This window comes from Ochlerotatus camptorhynchus, unplaced genomic scaffold, assembly GCF_037179485.1.
Source record: "Ochlerotatus camptorhynchus isolate MF236.1 unplaced genomic scaffold, CSIRO-AGI_Acam_v1.1 ptg000046l, whole genome shotgun sequence".
NCBI lineage: Eukaryota > Metazoa > Arthropoda > Insecta > Diptera > Culicidae > Ochlerotatus > Ochlerotatus camptorhynchus.
This window is the reverse complement of record NW_027040537.1, coordinates 1202614-1229745: the sequence shown is the minus strand read 5'-3', so window position 1 is coordinate 1229745 and position 27132 is coordinate 1202614. Positions and strand designations below refer to the sequence as shown.

The 27132-nt window shown below is 45.0% G+C and overlaps 1 protein-coding gene across 2 annotated transcripts in view; it reads right to left on the bottom strand.

Moving 5' to 3' along the window:
• ash1 (histone-lysine N-methyltransferase ash1) overlaps window positions 1-27132 on the bottom strand; it is a 44468-nt gene that overhangs the window by 3144 nt on the left and 14192 nt on the right. For both annotated transcript variants that reach the window (XM_065238978.1, XM_065238979.1), the window contains exons 2-4: window positions 21518-21852; window positions 6447-6927; window positions 62-6389 (exon numbers count right to left, since the gene is read on the bottom strand). In XM_065238978.1, the coding sequence (XP_065095050.1) occupies window positions 62-6389; window positions 6447-6927; window positions 21518-21723 (7015 nt within the window). In that variant the 5' untranslated portion in view covers window positions 21724-21852. The remainder of the gene's footprint in view (window positions 1-61; window positions 6390-6446; window positions 6928-21517; window positions 21853-27132) is intronic.

The following is a 27132-nucleotide window of genomic DNA, read 5'->3' as shown; positions in this document are numbered from 1 at the left end:
AAAACAAAAATGAACATATTCTCAACCACCTGTCCTGGAATCAATCCCATTCACAACTCACCTTTCAAGCTGGCAATCTCGATGCAAATCTCCTTTAGGGCCACAGCAATCCGGGCGACCTTTTCCAGCTCAGGATCATCCTCGACGAATGCCAGTCCACGCGTGCGGATGTTCCTCGGGCAACGCAGTGCCGATATCTGTGAAGCAAGCGAAGGTTTCCCACCCGCCCCAGCCGCCTGTGGAGCACTCGCTCCCGGGGCTGGACTTGCCGCATTTGCCGCAGACGTAAGCTCCGGTGAACGTTCCTTCAGTTTCCGTATTTTGTTGAGATTCCGCATCAAGAAACAGTGATGTTCTACGATCAAGCCTCGCTCCTTCACCGTCGGCGGTACAAAGTTCGGCAGCGGTTGACCATTCAGCTGTGTCAACGGAGCGTTCTTCTTTGCCTGTCGCTTTCGGGACCGGGCCGCTGTACGGGGACTGTGATCCGTCGGTGCAGCTGCAGTGTTCGACGCATCGGTAGCAGTTTCCTGTTTCTTCCCCTCCGATGCAGCCGGAAGAGGTTTCACCCGCTGGGACTTGCCACCGATTACCCCGCGACACTGCTCCGAACCACACTTGCACGGTTGACCTTCCGTCGGATTGAACAGCGAAAAGTTGTAGTCGTACGTTAACTCCTCGTTCGCTGGAATATCCCGGGATGCGAACAGTGCCATCCTAAACAACCCATTCACAGACCACTTCTGCATTTCGCAATTTGGCGCGCAGGAGTGATTCACGAATCTACAATCGCTTCCCATTCGATGGCCGTCGATCACCAATCCTCCCGTCAGGTTCAGACAATAGTGATGCGTATCGTTCAGATAGATCGTCCGCATGCGTTCCTTAAACTCCTTCTCCGTCACGACCTCACCCAGATATTCCATGATGAACAATCCCTTCTTAACGCCCTCCTTGGGCCGAATTCCCCAGCCCTTTTGCTCGGTCATGAACCGTTCCAACCCCGCGGCATACTCGTGCCGTTGGATCTTCGTATTCTTGCATCGTTCTCCACACGGACAGTTCTCCGGACTGCATTCTACGTACACCAGCCGATTGAGACAGTCATCCTGGCAGCCGCTATCCGGCTTGCAGTTACACTGCGGATGATCCGTGGACGGATTCGGCTTCACGTCGTAGTACACATTAGTACGAATCTTTCGATAATTCCAGCTGGCGATCGCATGCCTGGCCGTCAGCTTGCCATTCTCGTGCAGCCACCACAAGTCGTACGGAAGCTGGTAGTCGCGTTGCGTTCGTCGTAGGAATCGCTCACAGTACGCCGGCGGTGGTAGCAATGATTCCGGTTGAACCTTGGGACCATTTCGACCGACAGTCTTGCCATCGTCTTTGTAGCAATCGGAAAACAAACCTGCCGTAATATACTTCTTCCGGGGGACTTTCTTGTTCTTGCCATCCACCGGAGGCGAAGGAGTCTCGTCACGGAAGTAATCCGCAGGACCTTCCTCCGCCGGCAAAGGATCATGTTCCAAATACTCCGTCAACGATGCCGGTTGTATGCTGGCAAGTTGCGTCACGGATTCTCGCATCTCGTATTGCTGGACATCCACCGGAACCAGCGGAACGACAACTTCCTGAGCAATTGCAATCGAGTCATTCTTCTTCTGCTTCTTGGTTGGCTTCTCAACGTCCAGCTTCAGTTCGTCGCTCTTTCCTCGCTTCATCTTCAGCGGAGGAGGAGGTGGAGGTGGGGGAGGAAGTGGAGCTAAAGCAACCGGTTCTTCCACGCTCTTCTGTTGCTCCTTGCGGATCTTATCGACCACGGCATCGATTCGGCTGGAACTGCGACACCTTGTCCTATCTTTGGACATTTCCTCGATGAACGCCGGCACGGGACTTTTCTCTTTCAACAACTTTCTCTCAACAGCAACCGCCGTAGCCACAGCCTTCTGATCTTTCTTCGAGATGATGATCTTCACCGGTGGAATGTCGTACTGCTGCTTCGGTGGAGGTTTCTGCGGCGGTTGGTCGATGACGGCTGTATCCTTGGAGAAGGATTTCCTGGCCGCTGCCGAACGGGTTTCCTTAGTTCGTGGAGTTGTCGGGGGTTCAGGTTCTACGGGACGTTTCGTAGTATCGACAACGCTCATCCGAGAACGGCGTAGTTTGTTCAATTGTTCGGAGAGAGTCGGAGTAACCGGAATTGAAGTCGTTTTTGTAGCTGGCGTAGGCGATGCCGTTCTGGGACGTCCTCTCGATCGGGTTGGAGTTTTCGGGGACATTATTAGTGCTGCGTCCGGGGTGGCAGATTGTTGCTGCCGAGATACGGATCGGGAATGAAGGCGCTTCAATAGCGGCATGGAATCCAGGGAATCGGAGTCCTCGTTAGAGATCATACAGGGTTGCAACTTAATGACGGCATTCTTCAGAACGATTTCACTTTCCTGAGTGGCAGTCTTTTTGGCCAGCTCAGCAGGATCCAGTGCGATCGAACTGCTACGGGTTCTCCGAATGGGAAGTGCGGTGGGCGTAGGAGCTGGTGTAGGAATGGACGGAGCGTTCTCCTCGGCAAGAACTTTGCCCTTCTTCACCGGTGGGGCCACTTGCTTCTTGTTCTCCTTATCCAATATATGCTTAGCTAACTTCTCAATCGGTTTAGGAACATTCGCAAGAGGTTCCGGCTCCGAATGCTTCTCCTTGCTCTTGACAATCTTCTCCATAACTTCCTTTCGACTGATCTTAACCGATAGTAGTGGTTCTTGTCGGAATTTCTTCTCTTTCGTCTTCGGTTCTTCCTTCTTCTTCGGTTCTTCCTTTTTCTCAGGTTCACTCTTATCCTTGGACTTCTCTCGTAGTTGCCTTCGTTCGGATGACGTCGCTGGAGGTGGGGCTTCGGGAGGCTGAGCAGTGACGACCGCAATCGCCGCTTTCCTACCCCTTCCTGCACCGGTTGCCGGAGGAGTCGTTGGACTTGTGACCTCCCGTCCACTCATCGGTATTTTGCCCTGTAGTCGTTCCAAGCTAACCACCGACAGCCGTGGCCTGGTATTCCTCTCGATAAAACTGTCCGTCGGTTCACCCTCCTTTGGCACCCGATCACAATTCTTCGCAGATACCTCCTTCTGGGGAACTTGCTTGGATACCGTCTTCTCCACTTCCGATGGAACATGCTTCGTTAGGTTGGATGAGTCGAACAACTCCGGACCCACTTCCGGTTTGTTTTCCTCCTCGGAAGGTTCCTTTTCGAACAGCTTCTTCTTCTTCCGTTTTACGGAGGGGAAACCCGTTCGATTGGGTTTCTTTCGCTTCTTTTTCAACAACAGATGTGCTCCCGTCTTGGTGAGAAGTGTCTCGATAACCTTTTCCGAATTTTTCTTGGAAGCGTCTTCACCCTCTAGCTTGGCAATGTCATCCTTGAGCCGAGGCGAGTCCAACAGTTCTACCTTAGCTATCAGCGAAGGAATGGAAGTGGGGATGGCAAGTTCCAGATCAACCGTTGGTTCGAAAATTCCTGGGGGAGGGATATTTGCCACCGTGGAGGACGAAGTAGAAGCAGTCGCAGCGGTAGTAGAAGTCTGGATCACAGATGGACGGGTGGGTGGTGTTGAGCGATGGCTCGCTGCTGCCAGAATGTTGTTGTCCGCTAGGATAGCCGTAACCGTGGCGGTCGGTTGGATTTTCGAGACCAGACCTTCCAACCGGTTCTTTTTGCGGGTGATTGCATCGTGCTTCTTGTGACTACCGGTAGCTTCGGTCGTAGTGCTATCCGTACTCTTCACATCTAACGTCAGTGGTGAATCGCTAGACTTTATCTGAACGATCTCCTCCGGGACTACGGGTTCCGGGGATTTTAGCAGGTGTCGCTTCTTCGGCGTTACTGCCTTGGTCGGATCCTTAACGGTAGTTACCGAAGCGGACGTAGATGAGGTGGACGCAGCAGCTGCATTGTGCACGCGTCCACCGACCGTGGCACACGGATTGATCACAGTATGACTCCTGGTATCATCTCTCTCCGCTCCGCTATCGCTTCCCTTGGCCGTCTGCTCACTGAGCAGATAATGACGCTTCTTCAGCGGAAGCTTATGATCATCGGGACTTTGCGTTGGGATGGATTTCTTGTTCCGCCGCTTGGTGCCTGCGGTAGTCGTGGAAGGTGATTCAACGTGTTCCGAAGCCTTTCGCTTCTTCATAGAGCGTCCCTTCGGTTGATTCTTCGCAGCGGCTCCCGCCAGCGCAGCCGCCCCGATTCCCAGCACTCCATCTTTTGCATTGATCCGACACTGAGTCCCGAACGATTCACTTAACCGTTCGATCTCCAGTCCCAGCTTGATGTCGGTCGATGCCTTTCCTGCCACGGAGCTGGACCTGAGTCGCTTTCGTTTTTTCTTTCTCCACGGGTGCCTCGAACCGGCTGACCTGCTACTGCATCGGCTCATCGTACTCATCCGTCGCTGGCGAATCGTTCCGCAGCTCTTCACCGACACGCTGTCCAGTTTATCGCTGTGGCAGCTCTTCCTTCGACTGCGCTTGGAGCACACGGATTTCGCCGGGGAAGGCTTTGGGATGTCGGCATTCGTGATTCGAATCAGTAGATCTTGGCTGGTGGATCGTTGGAACCGCTTGCTGCACTCTTCGGAGTTCCTGATCACGTTCGCTTTGGAGAGTGGGAGTTTCCTGACCGTAACTTTACCATTGTCTTTATTGCGGTTGTTTCTCAGGAAGGCGGCGAACGAGTTCTTCGGGCCGATGCTGGAACCGAAAGTGTCTTGGTTGCCGAACTTACTGACGGACGAGAAGATTCCCCGGAAGTTGTTGATCGGAAGCAGTGGGTTGACACGGTTCTTCGAGGTGATCAGAGATGGAATGGTGCTTTTGTTGGTGGCGGTGGCGGCAGTGGCGGTGGTGAATGGATCCTGGGAGATACGAAGGGCTTTGTTGAAGGGAGTTGTGGTGTTGATCGATGATAGGGATTCTTGGCTGCTGCTACTCTCCTCGCTGGTGCTTCCAAGCGTAAGACCTGCCAACTGTAGGATGTCTTGCTCGCTAACGCTTGAAGACTTGCTGCTTTGATTGAAGTTTTTGTTGTTCAGGTTGTTGTTGTTCGGAGCCAGCTTCTTGCGCCGTTTCCGTCGGACCTGCTTCCGATGGCGGGTACTGCAGTCACTTCGGTAGCCGCAGCTCTTCGCCTTGACGCTGTAGTCACTCTTGTAACCGCAACTTTTTCGAGATTTTGTGCTACAGTCGGATTTGTACCCGGAGAGCCGATTTCTCCGATGACTGCTTCCGCCGTAGTCACTGATGTAGCCACTCTGCGATGCCAGCCGTTTGCTGCAGCAGATCGTCGAATGTCCGCCGTCGCTTTTGTAGCCACTCAACCTCGGTTCGTGGAATTTTTTGCTGATGTCGATTTTTTTCCACAGAGGATCCAGATTGTCTTCCGCAGGTGGTGGCACCACCTGTTGCGGTTGTTTCTCCTTAGGAGGTCGGCCAGTCTTCTTTTTGCCCCTCGGAGGATACAGTACCCTTTCCGTAGCGTAGGTATTGCGATCCAAACTGGATAGGGTGTACTTGGTGAGGGTGGGAGCGGCTGCGTTTTTACTGCTCATTCCGCTACCGCTGGGCTCCGGTTCCGTTCGTCGCTTTTGACTTGCAGCCGCCGAAGCCTTCTTGTCCGTTTTGGGCGAACCGGTTGAACTGTGCGTCGACAGTATTCCCGAGTCCGGAGATTCACTGACCGTGGGCGTGTTCGCTTTTGCGGTCGTAGCTGTTACTGCTGCCGGGTTGATGACCGTCTTCGGTGGTCGGCCTCGTCGCTTGATCGGCACGATTGGTGCCGTTGATTCAGTCTTCGAAGGCACCCCGTTTACGTTCCCGGTGCTACTGGCAGATGCTACCGGACCAGTTGCCATCGGAGATTCAGTCTTAATTTTGTGGTGGGCCTCCGTCTGACCCGTCGTCGATGCTGCCTCAGATGAGTTTCCTACGCTGCCGAGCATTGCCGTCTTGGCAACGAACTCTCGCAGCAGACTGGAAGTGTACTGTGGGATGGCAGACGACGGACCCCGGATGCTCTCGTTGTCGGATCCACTCTCGGCAACTCGCATGATTGCTGCGTTGACCAGTGCAGGAAGTTCGTTGTCGGAAGATGAACCAACGTCTGCATCTGGGACTGCACTTGCCGGAGGCATCATCGATACCGGCGTAGATGTAGCCGGAGATGACTTTGCCGGTGTAGATGTAGACAGTGGAGTAGAGCTGTTTCCCTCAGGTATTCGCGATTCCTGACTCTGATCTTTACTGTCGTCCGCATTCTCGTCGCTACTGGAGTCGGAATCGCTGGAGTCGTCACTACCGTCGCTGCTACTGCTCGTTGAAACGCTTCGATTGCTCTGAAATGGAAGTACCGTTAGTGTCTTGGCTTTGTAGTCACAATCCCGACAACTTACCTTCTTCCGTTTGATAAACTTTTGCTTCTTCTGTCCGCTTCCGGAAGAACTGTTCCCCCGCTTTCCTCCGCTGTTGTGGTTGTCCGAGCTGCTACTGTCGCTATCGCTGTCGCTCAAGTTCGAGAAATACGACGAAGTCTCCGAACTGGATTCGCTCTTGCTGCTCTTTCTGGTCTTCTTTTTCGTAGGGGATACAGTGTCCGTCTGTTGAGTGGACTTACCTTCGCTGGTCGTCGTCGTCGTCGTCGCCGTTGTCACCGCCGCCGTCGTCGTCGTCGTCGTCGGTGTCGTCGTTGCCGTTGGAACTGGACTAGCCGCTGCGGCAGTGGGCGTCGACGCTATAGCCCGGTTTAGTACGTCGCTTGCCGACGAACCTGGACGGTTCGATCCGCCGCCACCCGAAGGAGATGGCGTAGGTGTGGAGTTGGATTGATTGCTACGCGGTATGGCGATTTTCATCCGCAAACCAGCACTGTCCGAACTGCAAAGAGGAAAATGCAAACCGTTATCGGAAGGATGCTTTGAATAGTTTCGCCAATTTATCAAATTAATTCACGAATGCTTCGGGGTACCGCAACAGAAAACAGTTTATCCGCTTGATTTGTGTCGTGGTCATAACCGTGATTATCAGTCGAAGAAATCATGGTCAATGGAGGGGGGGGGGGGAAGAGTTATGCACTTTGGTTTGCAGGTTCACCATCGAGCGGAGCGGAACATGACCAGAGGCTATGATTTAATTATCAACAAGCACACTGCAGTGACAAATATTCATGTTGATACAATGCGGATAATGGAAACCACCACCCGTCGCAAACCAAACATGTGTTAATGCGAATCTTTAATTGGTTTATTAATTGCATTGATTTGGTTAGATGCAGTGCATCTCCCAAATCAATTCAAATGTTTGGATTACCGTGGTTTGGTGAGTCAGATGGCTTTTGGAATAAGGTAATAATTCAAGGTTGCAACTCTATTGGTGTTACACCAATGAATGAAACAAGGAAAGTACATCTCAAAATCCAACGCATTAGTTGTTCTCTGCAAACACTGTTATATCGAATTTTGTCATAAGTTTAGCATACTCGGGATCTTGGTGGGTTCGAAATTTTAAACATTTCAATGCTTACGAATATTGAAAATTTGTACAAATCCGAGATCCATTTTCTCAAGTTATACAACTCCAATTTTAGTTCGGGTTTTGTAAGTTGTAACCGCATTTTTTTCAAATCTGGTATCTCGATTTATTATATTTTAAGTAATTTTTCAAAACCCCAGGATATCAAAAATCACATCATAAATGTAAAATACTGAACTAAGGTATCTTGAAAATGTTTATTAGTGCAGGGTGGCCAGCGAACTGGGAAAATCTGAAAATATTCAGGAATTTTAATAGTAACAGGAGAAAACCGAGAAAACCCAATAAGCCCAACATACGTTCAACTTAACTAAAGTTTAAATTTTTATGGATATTGTTCCTTCCACGAAAAATCCTCAAACATCGTTAGCTATTGTCGTTTTCGTTTTTGCGGTGTAGCACCGGTGTAGTGTAAGCAGGAATAAGCGCCAGTCTTTGATAGCTCAACATCATTTGTTTGTAAACAAGGGTGCATCCTATACCTACACCCGGTGTACGGCAGTGTAGCACCGGTGTAGCTATACTGCAAAAACGAAAACGACATATTATTATGTTTGACCAAGCTGTCAAAATATAGGCGCAATGATGATGAAAGTCAAGTGACAGTTACAGATTCATCAAAACAATAGACCTTTTTAAAGCACCACCAACGCAACGTAGAGGGTATTAGGGTATAATTTATGAGCCTTCTGCCTAAATCACATTATGAATGTATTTCGCACCACGAGTGCTTCTGTCAGTCATGTAAAAAACAAAAACAATCGAACAACTGTAAGCAAGTTAATACAAGTTTTTCTTTCGCATTTTCCACTATAAATCGGCGTATTTTCTTTTCGAAAGTCCTTCTGCCCATTAGGTTATGGGCCCAGGAACGGTTCCTGGTCGCGGATCGGTCGGATTGTAAGTTTTTCGGTCGTTATTTCGAGTGCAAAGAATTGGCGACGAGAAGGAAGTCTGCCATCGCGTGGCGTTGTTCGACGGGACGAATTTCCCCGCATGGAAATTTCGTATGCTGACCTTGTTGGAGGAGTTCGACTTGGTGGAATGCATCGAGAACGAAATTGAGAATGTGGCGGAATTGAAAATCGAAGATGCGGACACGGCGGAAGTGCAGCAACAGAAGATGAAAGCCCTGGAGAAACGGCAGAAGAAGGAGAAACACTGCAAATCAATGATCGTCTCTCGGATTCACGACGATCAGTTGGAGCACCTGCAAGGAAAAACAACCCCCAAGCAGATGTGAAAATCTTCGAACGGAAGAGTGTGGCGAAGCGGATGCATCTGAATCGGCAACTGCATGAGTTACGGTACACGTCTGGATCGCTGCAGGAGCATTTCGTGCAATTTGACCGAATGATGCGGATGTACAAGAATGCTGGAGGACAGATCGATGATATCGATGTCGTGTGTCGATTGTGGCTTTCGCTCGGATCGCAGTACGATGCTGTTGTCACTTCGATTGAATCCCAACCGGAAGAACAGCTGACGATGGACTTCGTAAAATGCCGTCTTCTCGACGAGGAAATCAAGCGGAAAGGAGCAGCATCGGATGTCAAAGAGGCGAAGAACGACTCGGCGGCGTTTTCTGGAAGTGCAGGTCGCAAACAAAAGCAAAAGAAGAAAGTCTTCAGATGTTTTGGTTGCCAGAAGGAGGGACATAAGCTTGCTGACTGTCCTGAGAGGAAGAAAGTTGAAAACAAATCCTCCGGTAAGTCTAGTGCTCACGTTGCGGAGGGCAAGAAAAGCGGTGTGATGTTCCTCACGGATAGCCAAGCGTCGCTGTGCCAGGAAAACAAAATCCGAATTGATTCGGGGGCCACCGAACACATCTGTAACGACAGAAAGCTTTTCTCGAAACTGGAGCTTGACCAACCCATGAAGATTGCCGTAGCGAAGAGTGGTGAATGGGTGACGGCAAAATATGCCGGCGACGTTCCCGTTGTGTCGGTGATCGGCGATAAAACTATCGATGCAACTGTGACTGGTGTTGTCTACATTCCGGAGGCACGGTGCAACTTGTTCTCGATGAGCAAGATCGAATCGGCTGGAATGAAGGTGGTGTTTCAAGAAGGCAAGGTTGAGATTCTGAAGGATTCGGTGGTCGTGGCTACTGGTCAAAGGAACGAGAAACTCTACGTGTTAAACTTCTACACACAAGATGAGTGCGATGCTGTATATTTTTCGGGGAAGATTTGCAAGGCGACGGAATTGTGGCACCGCCGCTACGGCCATCTTGGCGAGAGCAACCTGTCGAGCTTGATGAAGAATGGCATGGTGAAAGGCATGAAGGGTTACAGCGGTGACAAATCTTCGGTTATTTGCGAACCGTGCATGGCAGCGAAGCAAACCAGAAATCCATCCACTCTGCGAGAGGAGCGACGTTCGAGTCGGGTTCTGGAGCTGGTCCACTCCGATGTCTGTGGGCCAGTAACACCAACTGGTTGGGATGGTGACAGGTACTTCACAACTTTTATCGATGACTGGACGCGGTTTACTGTGGTGTTTCCGATCCGGTCAAAAGATGAAGTAGCAGGTTGCTTTAAACAGTACGAAGCGGAAATGACAGCAAAGTTCGGGGTGATGATTTCTCGGTTGCGTTCTGACAATGGCGGAGAATATGTCAGCAAGGAGTTGCGATCTTTCTGCAAGGGCAAAGGCATCAAGCTGGAGTATACGGTACCTTACACGCCGGAACAGAACGGCGTCGCCGAACGAATCAATCGAACGTTGGAGGAGAAAGCCCGTTCGATGTTGTTTGATTCTGGAGTTGATCGTGCGTTCTGGGGAGAGGCGGTGCAGACCGCTGCGTTCCTGACAAACAGAAGTCCAGCAAGGGCTATTGGCGACGGGATGACACCGTTCGAAATGTGGGAAGATAGAAAGCCTGACGTTTCGAAGCTCCGGGTGTTTGGCTCTTCGGCTTATTGCCATATTTCGAAGGAGCACCGACGAAAGCTTGACGAGAAAGCCTGGAAGGGTATGTTCGTCGGGTATGGCATAAATGGCTACCGTATTTGGGATACCCATCAATCGTAACAGTTCGTGATGTTGTCATCGACGAAAACGTTCAAAACATCAACATCGAGCAGAGGCCGACCAGATTAATTAAGACAGTTCGGATTCCGGTTGATTCGTTTGCTGAAGCTGACGATGATGGTGGTCGTTTTGATGAGGAGCTTGGTGACAGTGATGATGAACAGATCGTAGATCAGGAGCAACCAGGCGAAGGTGAAAGCAACGAAGAGTCCGATGTTTTCGATAGCTTGATCGGAGAAGAGGAAGTTGAAGAGCAGTCTCATGGTTCTGAGCCATCTGGTCGCAATCGCCGGCCACCTGGGTGGCATAAGGACTATGATATGACGTTCGCCGGTTTCGCTCTCGGTGCTATGGAGTACGTCGGAAACTTGCCAAGTACTATTGTTGAATTGAAGAAGAGACCCGACTGATCGAAGTGGAAAGTAGCTGTCTAGGAGGAGATGAACTCGCTGCTGAAGAATAAAACGTGGACGCTCATGAAGCTTCCGAAAGAGCGAGAGGCAATCACGTGTAAGTGGGTTTTTCGGATCAAACCTGGAGAAGGCCAGGAACCAGATCGATACAAAGCTCAATTGGTTGCGCGCGGCTTCAGCCAACGATTCGGGTTTGACTATACCGAGACCTACTCGCCGGTCGCGAAGTTGGACACGTTGAGGATGATGCTAGCTGTCGCCAATCAGGAGCGAATGCTGGTCCATCAAATGGACGTTCGGACAGCGTTCCTCAATGGAGATGTGACCGAGGAAATATTCATGGCTCAGCCCCTGAGGGGTTCAAGCGCGGAGATGGTCTAGTCTGCCGACTGAATCGATCTCTCTATGGTCTCAAGCAGGCTTCGAAAGCGTGGAACAATAGGTTCCACCGTTTCGTCACACAGCTTCGATTCCGGAGAACGAATGGTGACCAGTGTTTGTATGTACGTGGCGATGGACGAATGAAGATTTTCTTGATCCTGTACGTGGATGATATTTTGGTGATTGGACACGAGCTGAAGGAGATTCTAGCGGTAAAGAGTTCATTGTCGAAGGAGTTCGATATGACGGATTCTGGAGAGGTGACGAGTTTCCTTGGTATGAGAATTACAAGGGCCATTGAGCGGAGAGTTCTGCGGATTAGCCAACAAAGGTATCTACTGGATCCGCTAGCACGGTTCAACATGTCCGAGTGCAAGCCAAGTTCCTTTCCGATGGATAGTCGCCTTCGACTGGAGAAAGGAGAGGAATCGCAGCGTACGTCGAAGCCATACAGGGAGTTAATAGGTTGCTTGATGTATGTAACGTTAACCACTCGTCCAGATCTGTCAGCTGCGGTTAACTATTTTAGCCAATTCCAAAGCTGTCCGACAGAGGAACATTGGACATATTTGAAACGTGTGTTGCGGTATGTCAAGGGCTCAGTGGATGTCGGACTGGAATACAACGGAGATGATAGTGCAGCTTTCCTGGTGGCGTATTGTGATGCCGATTGGGCGAATGACATTGTCGACCGGCGATCAGTTTCAGGATACTTATTCAAAGTATTCGGATGTACAACAACATGGGCGACCAGAATACAACGGACTGTATCGCTTTCGTCAACAGAGGCTGAGTTGATAGCTCTTTGTGAAGCCACTTGCGAAGGAATATGGATTGTGCGGCTTCTCACCGAGTTGGCTTTCCAGATAAAGACACCTGTTCTATATTTTGAGGACAACCAATCTGCTATCAAGGTGGTAGAAGAATCGAGGGATCGGAGTAAGCTGAAGCACATCGATGGAATTTTGCATTTTCCTCAACAAAAATATTCCTGTACACTAGCAGAATCCTTGCAAAAACGATGCAGAATTAAATTTTTCAACTATAGATCAAGTTTTTGAGCATTTAAGATGAATCAATTTATCAGGAAAAGTGAAAAAGTGTTCCGCTTCCAATGTCTCTCGGAAAGAAATTCTGCTCACAACACTCTTTTTGGCGTTCTCATATTCACCACCAGAGGTTGAATCGATCGCTTAGTTTCTATTAAAAATGCCTATAGAGATTGCTGACGTTTATCGTACGCACACTACGTCACGTATAACGAATACGCAAAATGTTTTCATCGGGAGAAAAAAAAAACTTCATGGCGAAAAAATTTCCCGATAAAAACAAATCACTAACACAATCATACTTTAGCAATCTCTATTGGCAAATCAAAGTTGGCACTAGTGGAGAATAGAAGAGCTATGAGAGGGATGATGGTTTCAAAATTTTACACGGTGAGGTAAACGAGTGCAATCTTAAAATTCTTTTATTTTGCAAATGGAGCATTTTATTTTAATCTGGTTAATGCTACGTTAGTAGAAAACTAAAGGACTACTCAATAGACATACACATGTAAAAAAAATGTAATATTGATCAACGTAATTCAAGCTGATGTACGAAATAATGATGTAATAGTTTCGCTGTTTCGCCAAAAAAATGCATGCGGAAAGAGGAAGAACAAATCGACAGGAGAAACAGAAGAAGGTGCTGGGCGAAAAAACAACACATTTGCTGCCGTTCTCGCAGGAACGAGTACTTCGGACAAACAGACAGTAGAACTCGAAATAGAGATGCTAGAAGAAGAAGAAGAAAAAGAAGCAGAATAAGAAAAGGATGCAGTTGTAGCTCCAATTACGACCCTGGACTTAGAAGTGGATAAAGGAGGGCAGCAGAATAATCAACAGAAACAGACGGTCCTACACTACCAGCAGCGACACAAACAAACAGTTGGAAATTGGACAGAGCACGTGAAAATACACACCAAACTGATCAAAGAACAACAAAAACTACAGAAGCACGCCAGTGAAAATTCACCACTTTACGCCCCAACTCACCACGCTTCGGCCCTGAATCCGAATAACTTTTAATTCTAAAGGGTGATACGGTCAAAATTTGGTCAATATCAACTTGACGTATTTCTTTCAATTTTGCATTTAAAAAACCTGAACACCCCTCATTTTGAAGGTATGTGTGTGTAGAATTTTGCTCCTATTTTGATTTTGGAATTCACTCTTCAGTTGTCAAAATGCCGTCCAAGCAAGAAGAGCAGCGTATCAAAATTTTGCTCGCGCATCGCGAAAATCCGAGCTACTCGCACGCAAAGTTGGCAAAATCGCTAAAAGTTGCCAAATCAACCGTTAAAAATGTAATTAAAGTGTTTGGGGAACGTTTGTCGACAGCCAGGAAGTCTGGATCGGGGGGAAATCGAAAACCGGAAGCCGCTGAGACGACAAAGAGAGTTGCCGGTAGTTTCAAGCGAAACCCTAACCTCTCTCTTCGAGATGCCACAAATAAGCTGGGTGTATCGTCTACAACCGTGCATCGAGCCAAAAAACGAGCCGGACTATCGACTTACAAGAAGGTAGTGACTCCAAATCGCGATCATAAACAAAATACGACGGCCAAAGCGCGATCCCGGAGGCTGTACACGACGATGCTGACGAAGTTTGACTGCGTGGTAATGGACGACGAAACCTACGTCAAAGCCGACTACAAGCAGCTTCCGGGACAGGAGTTTTATACGGCAAAAGGAAGGGGAAAGGTAGCAGATGTTTTCAAGCACATGAAACTGTCAAAGTTCGCAAATAAATATCTGGTTTGGCAAGCCATCTGTACCTGTGGCTTGAAAAGCAGCATTTTCATAGCTTCCGGGACTGTCAACCAAGAAATTTACGTGAAAGAGTGTTTGAATAAACGTCTGCTGCCTTTCCTGAAGAAACACGGTTGTTCCGTACTGTTTTGGCCGGATTTGGCATCTTGCCATTACGGTAAAAAGGCCATGGAGTGGTACGCCGCCAACAACGTGCAGGTGGTTCCCAAGGACAAGAACCCTCCCAACACGCCAGAGCTCCGCCCAATTGAGAAATACTGGGCTATTGTCAAGCGGAACCTAAAGAAGACAAAAAAAAACTGCTAAGGGCGAGCAGCAGTTCAAGGCAAACTGGCTTTCTGCGGCGAAGAAGGTGGACAAGGTGGCTGTACAAAATCTGATGGCAGGGGTCAAGCGTAAGGCCCGGCAATTCGGATTTGGAAAAGCGGAAGCCTAACTGAATATTTTTCCTGAATTTTATACTAATTGAACTTGAAAAGGAAATTTAATTTGATTTTTTAAATAAACGATTTCACCGATTTACACGCGTTTTCCCTTGACCAAATTTTGACCGTATCACCCTTTAATGAATTGTAAACTTATTCCCTAGACTATTGGCTCCGTAGAGTTGATTTCGACAGTTGAGCCTTACAAATAAATAAAATGAATAAAAAAAAGCGACTCCGTTCCAATCAAATCGATTTTGAGCCGGCGCCGGTGGTGTAGTGGTAAGCGTGACTGCTTTCTCACCCCAATGGGTCTGGGTCCAATCCCAGCCGAGGTCGGTGGGATTTTTCTGAGGCATAAAAATCTCTGGTCACGTCTTCCTTCGGAAGGGAAGTAAAGCCGCTGGTCCCGGCCCATGTATGTTGTGTTCGCTACTACTCGGAATCGGGAAAACTGAAAAATGAACGATTCAACAAAAGAATACGCGTTTCGTGGAAACCTGAACACAGGAGAAAGTTTTTCTGCAATGCCGACGATGGCAACGGTGTTACTGACGGATTGAACGTTACAGTTTCGGAAAATCGACCCACTGTTTCATCTTATCCTGATGGTGATGATACAGCCACCTCAAAACTAACCGAAGATCAATGTAATTCAAGCTATGCCATCGAACACGACGTGGAATTCCTTGATGAATTCGAAGGGCACCATGTTTTTGATAGCCAGAATGATTATGAGAGTCCTGGAGATCCGCCTACAGAACCTGGACCATCAAAACGGATGAATAAATTTAACATTTTAATAGCTATAATTTACCACTTTGTCAAGCAGTTTTGGCGTGACTTTCTACCAGCGATTTCATAAAACTGGACCACCTTTATTTCTATTTTTTAGGGCATCTTTAGCGGTGGTCTGATCTAGATCCAAATTTATGTCACATTTGAACCAGCTAAAATTTAAAAGATCAAGCCAAAATAGATCAAACTGTGTGCGTACGCACCAGTTGGTCTATTTTTGGCCGTTCTATTACAAACGTCAAAACCCGAGTAATAACCAACTCACATCCGTGGTCAGCCATTTTTTAATCTCTTGCGCATTCGTACACGGTTTTTATCCGGCAATTACCGTGAAATTGACCTCCGATGGCTGTCGCCGGGATTCATGTACGGCTTTAACAAAAAGCCTTGAACTGCTCGTCCTCCTGCTTCTCGTGCTTCCCAGTGAAATAATAATAAAAACCTGTATTTATTGAAATTTGTCTGGTATGTTGTTGCGTGTTGGGTTTTGGCCCTAATCAGAAACTGGACAATTATCTGGGGGTACCCGGAACATACCAGAATGTGGCCAATGTGGATCTGGACACCATATTTGACTTAAACTGATCTTGTTTTTCAATTTCTGTGAGATTGTATTTATCAAATCACAGAGTTTGGACCATATCAGAAACTAGTCACTTCCCTAGGGGTTGCTGAAAGATGCCTGGAAGTAAGAAAGGTGGTCCTGGCCACATTATTTGACTTCCATTGATCTTGGTTTTGAAATCTAATGTGATTTGCTATGTGGATCATGATGGGTTTTGGATTAAATCAGAAACTGGCCATTTCCTTGGAGGTGCCCGGAACATATCCGATAGGGTCAACATGATTCTGTGCATTATATTTGACTGCCATTGATATTGCTTTTGAAATCTAATGTAATTTGATGTGCCACATGATGAGTTTTGGACCAAGTCAGCAACTGGCCACTTCCCTGGGAGCTTCCATAACATGCCCGAAAAAATTCTGCAGAACAGAAGCGTCCGAATGTTTCCCTTGTGATCCTTTCGCAGCTGCGACGACAGGGCCGGCAGCAACAGCAGCACCGATAGCGTGATAGAGCTGGAACTACACCAATGTCACTCGATTGTTCCGCCCACGTTTCTTAGAAAATCGAGGAACTAAATCGGTTTGTGTTGCAGAAAAAACCCCAACAACGAAACAAAACAAAACAAAATCTCGTGTGCGACAGCTGTCAAACTAGTTTGGAACAGTGCTTGCCTTGATCCAAATCAGTTCAAAATAGATCGAGAATTATACTGGTTTAGAAAAATTACATTTTAGAAGTAGTTTAAAACAAAATATAGACCACCAGTGCAAGGGCTCGGTCTGGGTCTGTTCCAAAATTTTAGACCAAACCAACCAATTGGATCGCCGCTAAAGATGCCCTTATGAAACGCACAAATTTTGGCTACTTTTCTCGAGGTTCTAGAAGGAAAAATCTCAAAATAATGTTTTATTTCAAAGTTCGAGTGGTAGGAAACGTCATTTTAAGTGCTCGAATGAAGTGGTTAATTGGCAATGAAACAGTTCAATTTCAGCGAAAGGTAAACAAATCGGGGAAACGAAGCTTTCTTACTGACCTAAACAAGCTATCGCGTGAATCTAAGGAAAACGGCGAACAATATCGGTTTATATGTCACAGTTTTTTTGAACTCGTTTCCGGAGGCTCTGTGGAAGAAATCGCTGGAAAAAAATTGGCAATATTACTCAAAATTTATTCATCGTGGTGTTGTTTTTTCCAGATGAGATCGTGATAAGTTTATGGTTTTCCACGATAAAATTAGCAAGCGGAGCACTATGCCCTCCAAGGTTGACAGACATACACTCTGGAACTGGGTGACGAAGGATGTAACAGTAATGTTGTATAAGTATTCTGATGCAGTGTCAACACTTAGTCGAAAGCCAATTGCTTCGCTCCCAGTCAACAGATCGATCAGGTGCAGAATCAATAGCGTCACACAATCGAGTGAAGGAACACCTTAAGGAACGACATGGAAAATATTATATTATATTATATTATATTATATTAATATTATATTATAGTTTTCATAAAAGTTGACGATACAAATACTAATGAGGAAAGGAATTCCGCATTTCCTTTTCCCAAGTCCTTTTCCTCTCCTTCCCTTCCCTTCTTCTCTTTTCAGAAAGCGAGTAATGGCGCTATAACCATATGCCATATAGGGCTAGGACAAGAGTTAGTGCTCAGGTCCCAACCGCTAGAAGAAAATGGTAGCGAGCAAGGGCGCTATAACCTAGGCGAATACAGCATTCCCTCCGTATAGGTTACGTCCGCACACCGCTCTCTGTTGTCCTTCGACTGAGGTCGGCTGGATCGATTGAGGGATGGCAGTGGGTTGGCGGTGCCGTCCACGCTTGTACGGAGGGAGGACTGTACGCTCGAACACAAGGGGTAAATACCTGTGTTCCATCCCAGGAGATCGGACAATCAAGGAGTGTACATTAACTTTCTTAGCTCTGTCACTCCCAACGATTTATATAGCCTATTTTCAAATCCTGCATACGGAGCGGTTGGTACGGTATGTCCCCGCTCTTTGATTACCTGTGGATTAAATGTTAACCACTGTCTATACTTATTAAGTAGACATGGTAAACATTCACTTCCACAAAAATTAACTTAACGCTACACAGTAGGCCTGGCCGCTTTATTGTTTGTTTCACATCCTTGATGTGCAGCAAGCATTAATAATGACAAGAAAAATGATAGATGTATCATTTTCCAGGATTCTTTCAAGTACTGGCTGTGTATGTGTAGACTAGACTAGACTAGACTAGATAAGTATTCTGATGCAGTGTCAACACTTAGTCGAAAGCCAATTGCTTCGCTCCCAGACAACAGATCGATCAGGTGCAGAATCAATAGCGGCACTCAATCGAGTGAAGGAACACCTTAAGGAACGACATGGAAGATATTTGATGGCTGATGATGTCAATTGGGGATGCTGGACGAATTGAATTTGCAGCAAGCCTCTGAACATGCGTGATGATTTGATGCGATAAACTTCACTGAAACGTAGTATTGAACTTTTCAGTACGGTACCTGTACACAGTGATGTTCTTTTGCAATAGGCCATATTAGATTTGCAAGTAGCGGTCGCAGTGAATAAAGCTTACGTGAAAGTTACTACAGGATCTCAATGATGACCATCGACAATTGTTGCATATAGCGTCTGTGATTGGGCAAAGAATCTCAATGCTTGAAGAAAAACAGACTGAATACGGGAACATACTTGCCTTTGCTTACCAATCAGGCTAAGGCCTTGTTATCCTCTGCTGTCCGAAGAAGTCGTCTTCACTCTACTCGATCTATTGCCTTACTTCGCCAAACTAGTAGTCTGCGAAGGGTCCCTTTTACTTGGTCACCTTGCCCACTGCGCACCTCTTTTTCTTTTTGGGTGTTGGGTCGCTTTCGAGCACCATTTTCACTGGGTCGTCGTGCGGCATTCTTACGATGCGCCCAACCCACAGTAGTCGCCCAATTTTTGCAATGTGTACGATTGATGGTTGTCCCAGCAGCTGGAGCAATTCGTGGTGCACTCCACCGTAGATGGTACGCAACACTTTCTGTTCGAAAACACCAAGGGCGCGCGTTGGTTTCTCACGAGCATAGTCCAGGTCTCTCCAAATACACGAACTCATCGACCACCTCGATTTCGTCACCGTCAATCTGAACTCGGGGTGGGAGGCTAACATTGACTTCCCTAGAACCTCTTCAGCCTGATGTACGTTTCCGCCATCGTCTCAAAGTTCCGTGCCATGATGTCAATGTCATCGGCGAAGCCAAGAAGCTGGATGGACTTCCTGAAGATCGTGCCACTCGTGTCTATTCCAGCTCTGAATAGCAGATACGAAAGTCCATCACCTTGTCGTAGCCCCCTTCGAGATTCAAAGGGACTCCAGAGTGTCCCCGATACTCGAACAACGCACATCTCTCGATTCATCGTCGCCTTGACCAATCGCGTCAGTTTATCCGGAAATCCGTACTCGTGCATAATCTGCCATAGATGAGCTCAATCGATTGTGTCGTATGCGGATTTGAAATCGATGAACAAATGATGTGTGGGCGCGTTGTATTCGCGGCATTTCTGCAGCACCTGCCGAATCGCGAAAATTTGGTCCGTGGTAGCGCGGGCACCCATGAATCCCGCCTGGTATTGCCCCACGAACTCTCTTGCAAATGGTGACAGCGGCGGCATAGAATTTGTGAAAGTACCTTGTAGGTGGCGCTCAGCAGTGTGATCGCACGGTAGTTGCAGCAATCCAACTTGTCGCCCTTTTTGTAGATTGGGCATACGACACCTTTCATCCATTCCTCCTATATATAAGCCCTATATTAAGCCTGCACCATTTTTGCAATAGCATTATTGCGGGGCAAGTACAAATTTCCAACCCGAAAAATTTCTAGACCGAACCGGGAATCAAACCCAGCCGCTGCCAGCATGGTCATCCTTTATAGCTGCACCTTTACCGACTGACCTAAGGGAGGCCCCTGATACGCACCGGTGCACGAATTGGGTATATAGACGTGAGAAGGGAGATTCCCTCTTCTCTTCATTTCTTCAATCAGAAGGGGAACAAATTCTACTATGGGATCAAAAACAAGTGCTTCGTATGCAAGATGGAGGGGCACCAGATGAACTCCTAACCCAAATGGAGGGCCCGGAAACAGCATGAAAAGGAAGATAAAAAATAGAACATCGAAAAGCAACAGGCATTGGCGTAGCTAGACAATTTATCTGGAGGGGCGGCCTAGATAATTCTGGAGGGGGCCTGCCTCCCTGGCACCCCCATTAGCTACGACAATGGCAACAGGGTGAAGAACAGAGCGATGGTTGTTGGATAAGCTTCCCATTAAGGAACGGAAGGAATGGGAGAAAGCAGAAACAAAAGGCAATTCGCTTCCCAGGAAGAAGAAGACCTTATATGTAGCAATGATGAATGACAGAAGGTTGAATATCAAGATCCAAGATTTCACGCTGAACAATTTTCATGACTTGAATGAATTTCTCTGCCGGTAATCGCAAGTCAGTCCCATCAGAGATGTGCTATTGAAAAAAGGTGGTTTGTTCAAGAAAATTGAAAAACAATACCAAGTCAAATTGTCCCACAGCGAAAAGCAACCGCAAGTCAGTCCCATTAGAAAAAAATATGTTAGAAATGTTAGACAACACATCGCATCATGAGATTCACTTCCCCTATGGTATCTGGAACCTGTCCGGATGTGGCCAATATAGTTCTTACGATACTCAGTTTGACCGCCAATCGATATGGCTTTGAATTATCATGTGATTTGATGTATCGCTTTATGGATTTTGATTTAAAACGGATTTACCACTTCCCCGGGGATACCCGGAACATGTCCGGGTGAGGCCAACATGGTGCTGGTCACTCATCATGACTCTTATTGATCTTATTCTTGAATTCTCATGTAAATTGATTTATCGCATGGTGGGTTTGGCACGTTTATGAAAAGCTCTTGTCTGATGAAGACCCATACTCACCGGAGTATGTTTCGGCCATTTCTCTGGAACCACCGGAGCAAATCCAGAAACATTCAATAACGTTCTATAGGACCATGGTATCTTTCTACTGTTCAATGCTGTGCTAAACTAATGCAGCATCGTCATGGAATTGTTACTGACTTGCGGTTATTTTTCTCATTCACGTTAAATGTAATCGCAAGTCAGCCCCACTCAGATTTTGGCCATGAAATTAAAATTTTACGATATTTTTCCAATATTTTTGGGTAAACATAGATACATTCTATCACATTGTACGTTTATTATTAAATTTATCCCTCCAACATAAGTGTCAAATCAGAAAACTTGAAAAATCTTTGAACGCCGTTTTCTCATTTCCAGTTTTTTACATATGGGACTGACTTGCGATTATGGGCAGTTCACGGATCTACTGAAATTCGGGGTAAATTAAAAAAAAAAGAATTAAAGTCTTCATTCCCAAATGAAACCCAGCTCAAGAATCGATTCAATTACTCAAATAAGTCTTTGAGCCTGCTCTGTACCTACCTCATGACGCTAAATTGCTGCTGCTTGTCGGTGCTCTGCTTGCTGCTGGTTTTGCTCGTCGAAGCCACCGACGAGGAGTCGGAATCGGACGACGAATCCGACCCATCGTCCGAATCCGACGAGGAGGTTGAAGAGGACGACGACGACAGCGGTGACTTGCCGGGTGGTTTCGATTCCACCGGCGGCGTGCTTTTCACCGTCGTCATGGCAGCCAAGGTCGACGGCTTTGTCGGCGGTTGCTCCGTTCACTTCTGCCTGTTTGTTCTGTTGCACTGACTGAGGGTGGCAACCCTCGCACCACTACTGGTAATTGGATTACCGATATTTAAATTGTCCTGAAAAAAAAACGACCGGAGGGAGAAAAGAAATTAGATTTTTCTTCTGAAATAAGGAGCTTACTAAAACAAAAAAGCGATGTGCAAAATTTGCAACCAAATGTAATTTATTGGCGGCAAATTGAAACAGAAAACCTGTGGTCCAGGGTAGAAGAGAAGGACGGAGAGAGAGGGAGAGTGCATTTGTAGCTGTTGCCGACGGCAGGAGAAAACGATACAAACAATAAAGCGAACCTAATAAAATCAGTGTCAACATTTCATTAGGGCGAAACTGCAATGACTTCAACCACCCATTCATCGCAAATAAAAGCTTTGAAAAAAAAACAATTTCGCCCTTTTGAAATGTTGGCACTGAATTGTATTTCATTTGCGTGGTTGGCATACACTTCTATCGTGTAGGTAAATTGCCGCATGTATGGAAAAGGTGCACTTTTATCGTCATGGCATCAAACAGCTGAATTTGCAGTTTTTGTGCGTTTGGAAGTTGGGTTCTCTGTTTGGAGCAAGGTTTTTTCGCTGATGGTTATTACATTTTTTACCGTTGATTTTACTTTGCACGGTGGAATCTCGTGAATAAGATGGGTTTAGTTTTGCATGATCGTTTTCGGTGTCCATTAGACTGATGCAAAATTTGAAATTTTCACTCCACAGTGTTCAATGGTAATGAATTCAACTGAATTGACTGGTCGAGTTGAAGTGTCATACTGATGAAAGTGATGTGAAATTTACGTAGTTTTTACGAATTCGCATTCGTGTGAAGTGAACATTTTCTTTGCTTATTCATAAGTTCAGTGAAACGACAAAAACAAATTTGTGGACAAATTCAGATCTCCAGCCCAGTCTACTTGAAGTTTAATATTAATAATGTAATCCTTATTTATCAAATCCAAAATTAAATTACAGAATCCGAAATCAGATTGTTTGAGCTCCTCAAATCTCAATCGACATCGACATTGACAAACGGAAGTTAAATCGATATTTGATGATGTCAATGCAGCAATAGTTAGTTTCCTGTTTCCATTATTTCATATAGAAAATAGTGACTATAAACTCATTGAACAGCAAGGAAAGCACAATGTTAATCAACAGCAACAACAAAAATCTGATTAATGAAAATGGAAATCTGTGAGATAGAGTGAATTGTAATCTAATAAAAAAATGAAACTAAATTTACGGACGAAATTATCCTCCTATCTATAATTGAACAACATCGAATATCACTGAACTGTTTTTCCTGGCCTGCCTAAACTTGAATGCATTGTTTATTATACATTTAATAAAAAAATGAACATTAACATGAAATCTGCCACCTTTTCACTTGAGTATTCCTTTAAAATCCAGTTACATACATTTACTTGAAAATTCCTGTAGCTTTTAAGTGAAACCTATTTCGATAAAATTAACGTGAAAATGACTTGATTTCTATACAAATCACATGGATCAGATTGTCATTCCCAAAACACTTAATTTTCACCTGAAAAGTACGATGGATAATATCTAGGTTCCTTTTCAGGTGAATGTTAAGTGGACCTTTACTGCAGTGTAGGTATAATCAGGGCTGGTAGCCATCACTGCTGTCAAAAATAGTGATTTTAGTGACCATGTTATATTTCTTTAAGTGACTAAATAGTGATTTATAGTTATAAAAATGGTGACTAAAAAGTGACCCTGAATTGAATTGAAAGTAATTTTTATTGAAAATTCTTAAGAATTTCTGAGGAGCACAACTCCTGTGAACTTCAAAGGAAAATTCCAAGGGTATTATGAGGATAATTTCATAAAGTTTGTGGGGGAAAACAAGTTCGGAGCATAAATCTTTGAATTTTATTTTTTTTAATACTAAAAGAAGGAGTACAATTAAATCTGAGAATAACTCCACGACATCTTCAAAGGAATTCGGAAAATAAATTCAGGAGAGTTTGCCAAACAAATTATGAGAAGAAATCTAAGGAATTTGTGAGTAGAAATGCCAATGAATTCTTAGAAGACTTTCAATGTGAGTAGAATTCCAAGGAAAGGAGTGAAACTCAAAAGGAAATCTGAAATGAATTCAATGAATATTCTGATAATCTTTTCAAAGGGTGTCTTATTGTGGATAATTTCAAGGTAATTCCGAGGAAAACTAAAAAAATTAAAGGGTTGTGTCCTAGACACGACCGCAATATGACGTAGAACCACGCAAAATTGATGTTTGCCATGCATTTTTGACTATTATACAAGAATCCCAAAAAAACTGTCTACGCAGTTAATGAACAGCCCTTAATTGTGGTTTGCTTAAAATGTATTGCCCGGAAAAAAGTGATCGTCAAAGTCCATGTCTTTTTCGGGTTGTTGTTGAGGGGGTGGAGAGGTTGTTATTAAGGGGGGGAGAGGTTGTTGTTAAGGGGGGGGGGGGGGTTTACATACATAATTTTCCAAGTCTCATTCCTCATTGTGGTGGTCATGTTCACGCCGTTATCCACCTTTAGCCGCTGACTTGGTCCTGCTTGCTGTAGGACCTAGTGCCACGCCGTCCGAGTCAGAGTCAGGAAAGCAGCGCTGTTTTATATCTTTTCAAGCAGAATGATGTGCAACCAAGTGGTATTCGTTTATGATGACTGGGTTTGGGGAAAACGTTTAGTTCATGAAAACAGTGATAACATTTTCATTTGCGCATTTTCAAAAGTTGTTTGATTAAAAATTGGACAAGTGTTTATTTCAGCAGATTCGTTAAGTAATATTCTATCGATTGGTGCATTTGGATTTTAATTACATCTATAAATGACAAAGTTACAAGCGTTCAAAACCTAACACTATTTCACTACACATATTTTTTAATTTGTACCCCAGTATAGTCGACAAAGACGTAGTTCTACGTCAAAAAAAAAATTGAGGTCGGAGGATAGTTTCATCGAAATTACCATTGAATATGGAATGGACTATTCTGAGAACTTCCCAAATTTGTCCTGCAGGTCAGCCTTGAAGTTTTTTTTTAGTTTGAGAAACTAGCCTGATGCTCTCAAAACTACTCATCAAATTCTTAAACTTCCCTTAACTTTATAGGACTTTCTAAAGTTTCCTTAATTTTTCTAACGATCATGAATCTCCTCTAAAGGTTTAACAATTCGCTGAAGTTCTCTAAACTTTTTTAAACTTTATGTGACTTCTCTAATGTTAAAGAAACTGTTCTCTCTGTTTTTTTTTTCAGAAATTCTCAAAACTGCTCTAACGTTTTTGCAGTTCTCATGAAGTTTGTTGTACTGCGCTGAATTTCATTGAACCGTCCTTAAAATGTTTAAGCTTCAGTGAACTTCTGAACTTATGCGAAGACCTCAATTAACCTTTTAACGTCTCTGAAGTTATCCGAAAAGCTTGGAACTGCTTTAAATTTCCCACTAATTTTCTGAAACTAATGGAACTGACCTCTCCCTGAAATTCGTCCAATTTTCGGAGCTTACTAAACTTCTTTTAAAATGCTCCCGTATTATGATAATGTTCATACAAATTCCTGAAGTTCGCGGATCTCCCCTTAAGCTCCGTAGATTTCTATAAAGTTCTCGAAATGTTTCTGAAGACCACTGTCCTTCTGTGAAGTTCCCGTAATTTTCATAGAATTATAACGAAATAATTAATATAGTTTTATGATTTTTCTGAAGTTCATAAAACTTCCATTAAATTATCGACACTAATTTAAAACTTCTTCAATAGTCTAGATTTTCCTGGTGTTATTAAAAGTACCTAAACGATTAATGAATTTCTTTAAAGTTCTTTGGACAGCCTTCAATTGATCAGTATATTTTAAGAACCCGCAACTTTACTGAAATTAATTGATTTGCCTTGAAGTTTCGACAATTTTCCTTAAATATTGTTTCCATTAAAAACGCTAACTTATTTTCCCTGAGCTATGCTTACCCAAAGTTCTCTAAATTTGTTTAATAATTCGGCAAATTTTCTGATATATTGTATATATATTTACAATTCCCGGACATTTTTGGATCAATCCTAGAATTCTTCGAATACCCCATAATACCACGGAATTCCTTGTAAGTCTCTGCAAATTTTCTCAAGTTAATGGAATTATTCTGAAGCTAAATACTCGGAACATCGCTGAATATCATGAAACTAACTAAATTCTCTGTTCTCTGTTCTCTGGAATTTCTTGAAGGTATTTATCACTGCTTGCTAAAAGCTCTCGCAGCTTTTTTTTAATTAATGGAACTTCGTTGATATTCTTTAATCAACTTAGCTAAACTTTCGCATTTTTAATGTTCTTGAAATCTCCATGATATAACACCCTTAACATACTCTAACGTTTTCCGGATGTTCATATAATTTTTATCACGTTCCAGAAGTTCTATCGGAGCTTTGCTGAAGTTTCCGGAACTTCTTTAAGGTTTCTAAAATTTTCTTGAAATTATTTGAAATGCCGTTTGATTCTCTGATCAGTCTTGGTGTTCTCAAAGCTTCCCTAAAGCTCTTAATTATATTGAAGAAAATTTCCACGAAAATTCTTTGGACTTCTGTGAAGTTCCTGAAATATTTCTGAAGTTTTCATAAATTCTTTGATGGTCACAGTACTTCCCTGAAATTCACGGAACATCTTAAGGGTACTCAATTTTTCTTAATTTTTTTTTTTTTTTTTTTTTTTTTTTTTTTCAATCAGTTCAAGTCAGAGGAATCGCTGTTTCATTGCTTGTTGCAAAAGCGTGCGAAATTAATTGTCCATTTTGCTTATGGGAAATCAGTCAAGGTACGCATGTTGCCTGCGGGAGGCACTGTTCAATACGCGAGAGTGTACGATCTTCCACCAGAAGTCCCGGATTGCGATCTATCGTTGATGCTAGGGAAATACGATGATGTCAAGTATGCTATCTTGAGCCTCGACATGTACACAGGTGTACGAGGCGTTTATATGGATTTAAAAAATTAGATTTACCACTCGCTACATTTCCTCAATCGGAAGGGGAACATATTCTACCGAGGGAACGAAAACATGTATTTCCTTTGTAAGATGGAGGGGCATCGGATGAATTCCTGCCCCAAGCGAAAGTCCGGAAGCAGACAGTACAACAACAAAAGGAAGAGGAAAATCAACAACGGAATAAAGAAAGAATCGGTACCGCCAAGCAACAAAGACACAGTTGAAGCGGTTGAGGTGCTGGAAGAAGAGGTGATGGAGATGGATGAGGCGTCCCCGAATGCCGAGAAGAACAGTGGAGAGTAAGCAAGCGATGCTGAAAAACAGCAGTAAGAACGATGCGTATTAATACTACAAATTCGGGATAGTGGACTAAGCACTGT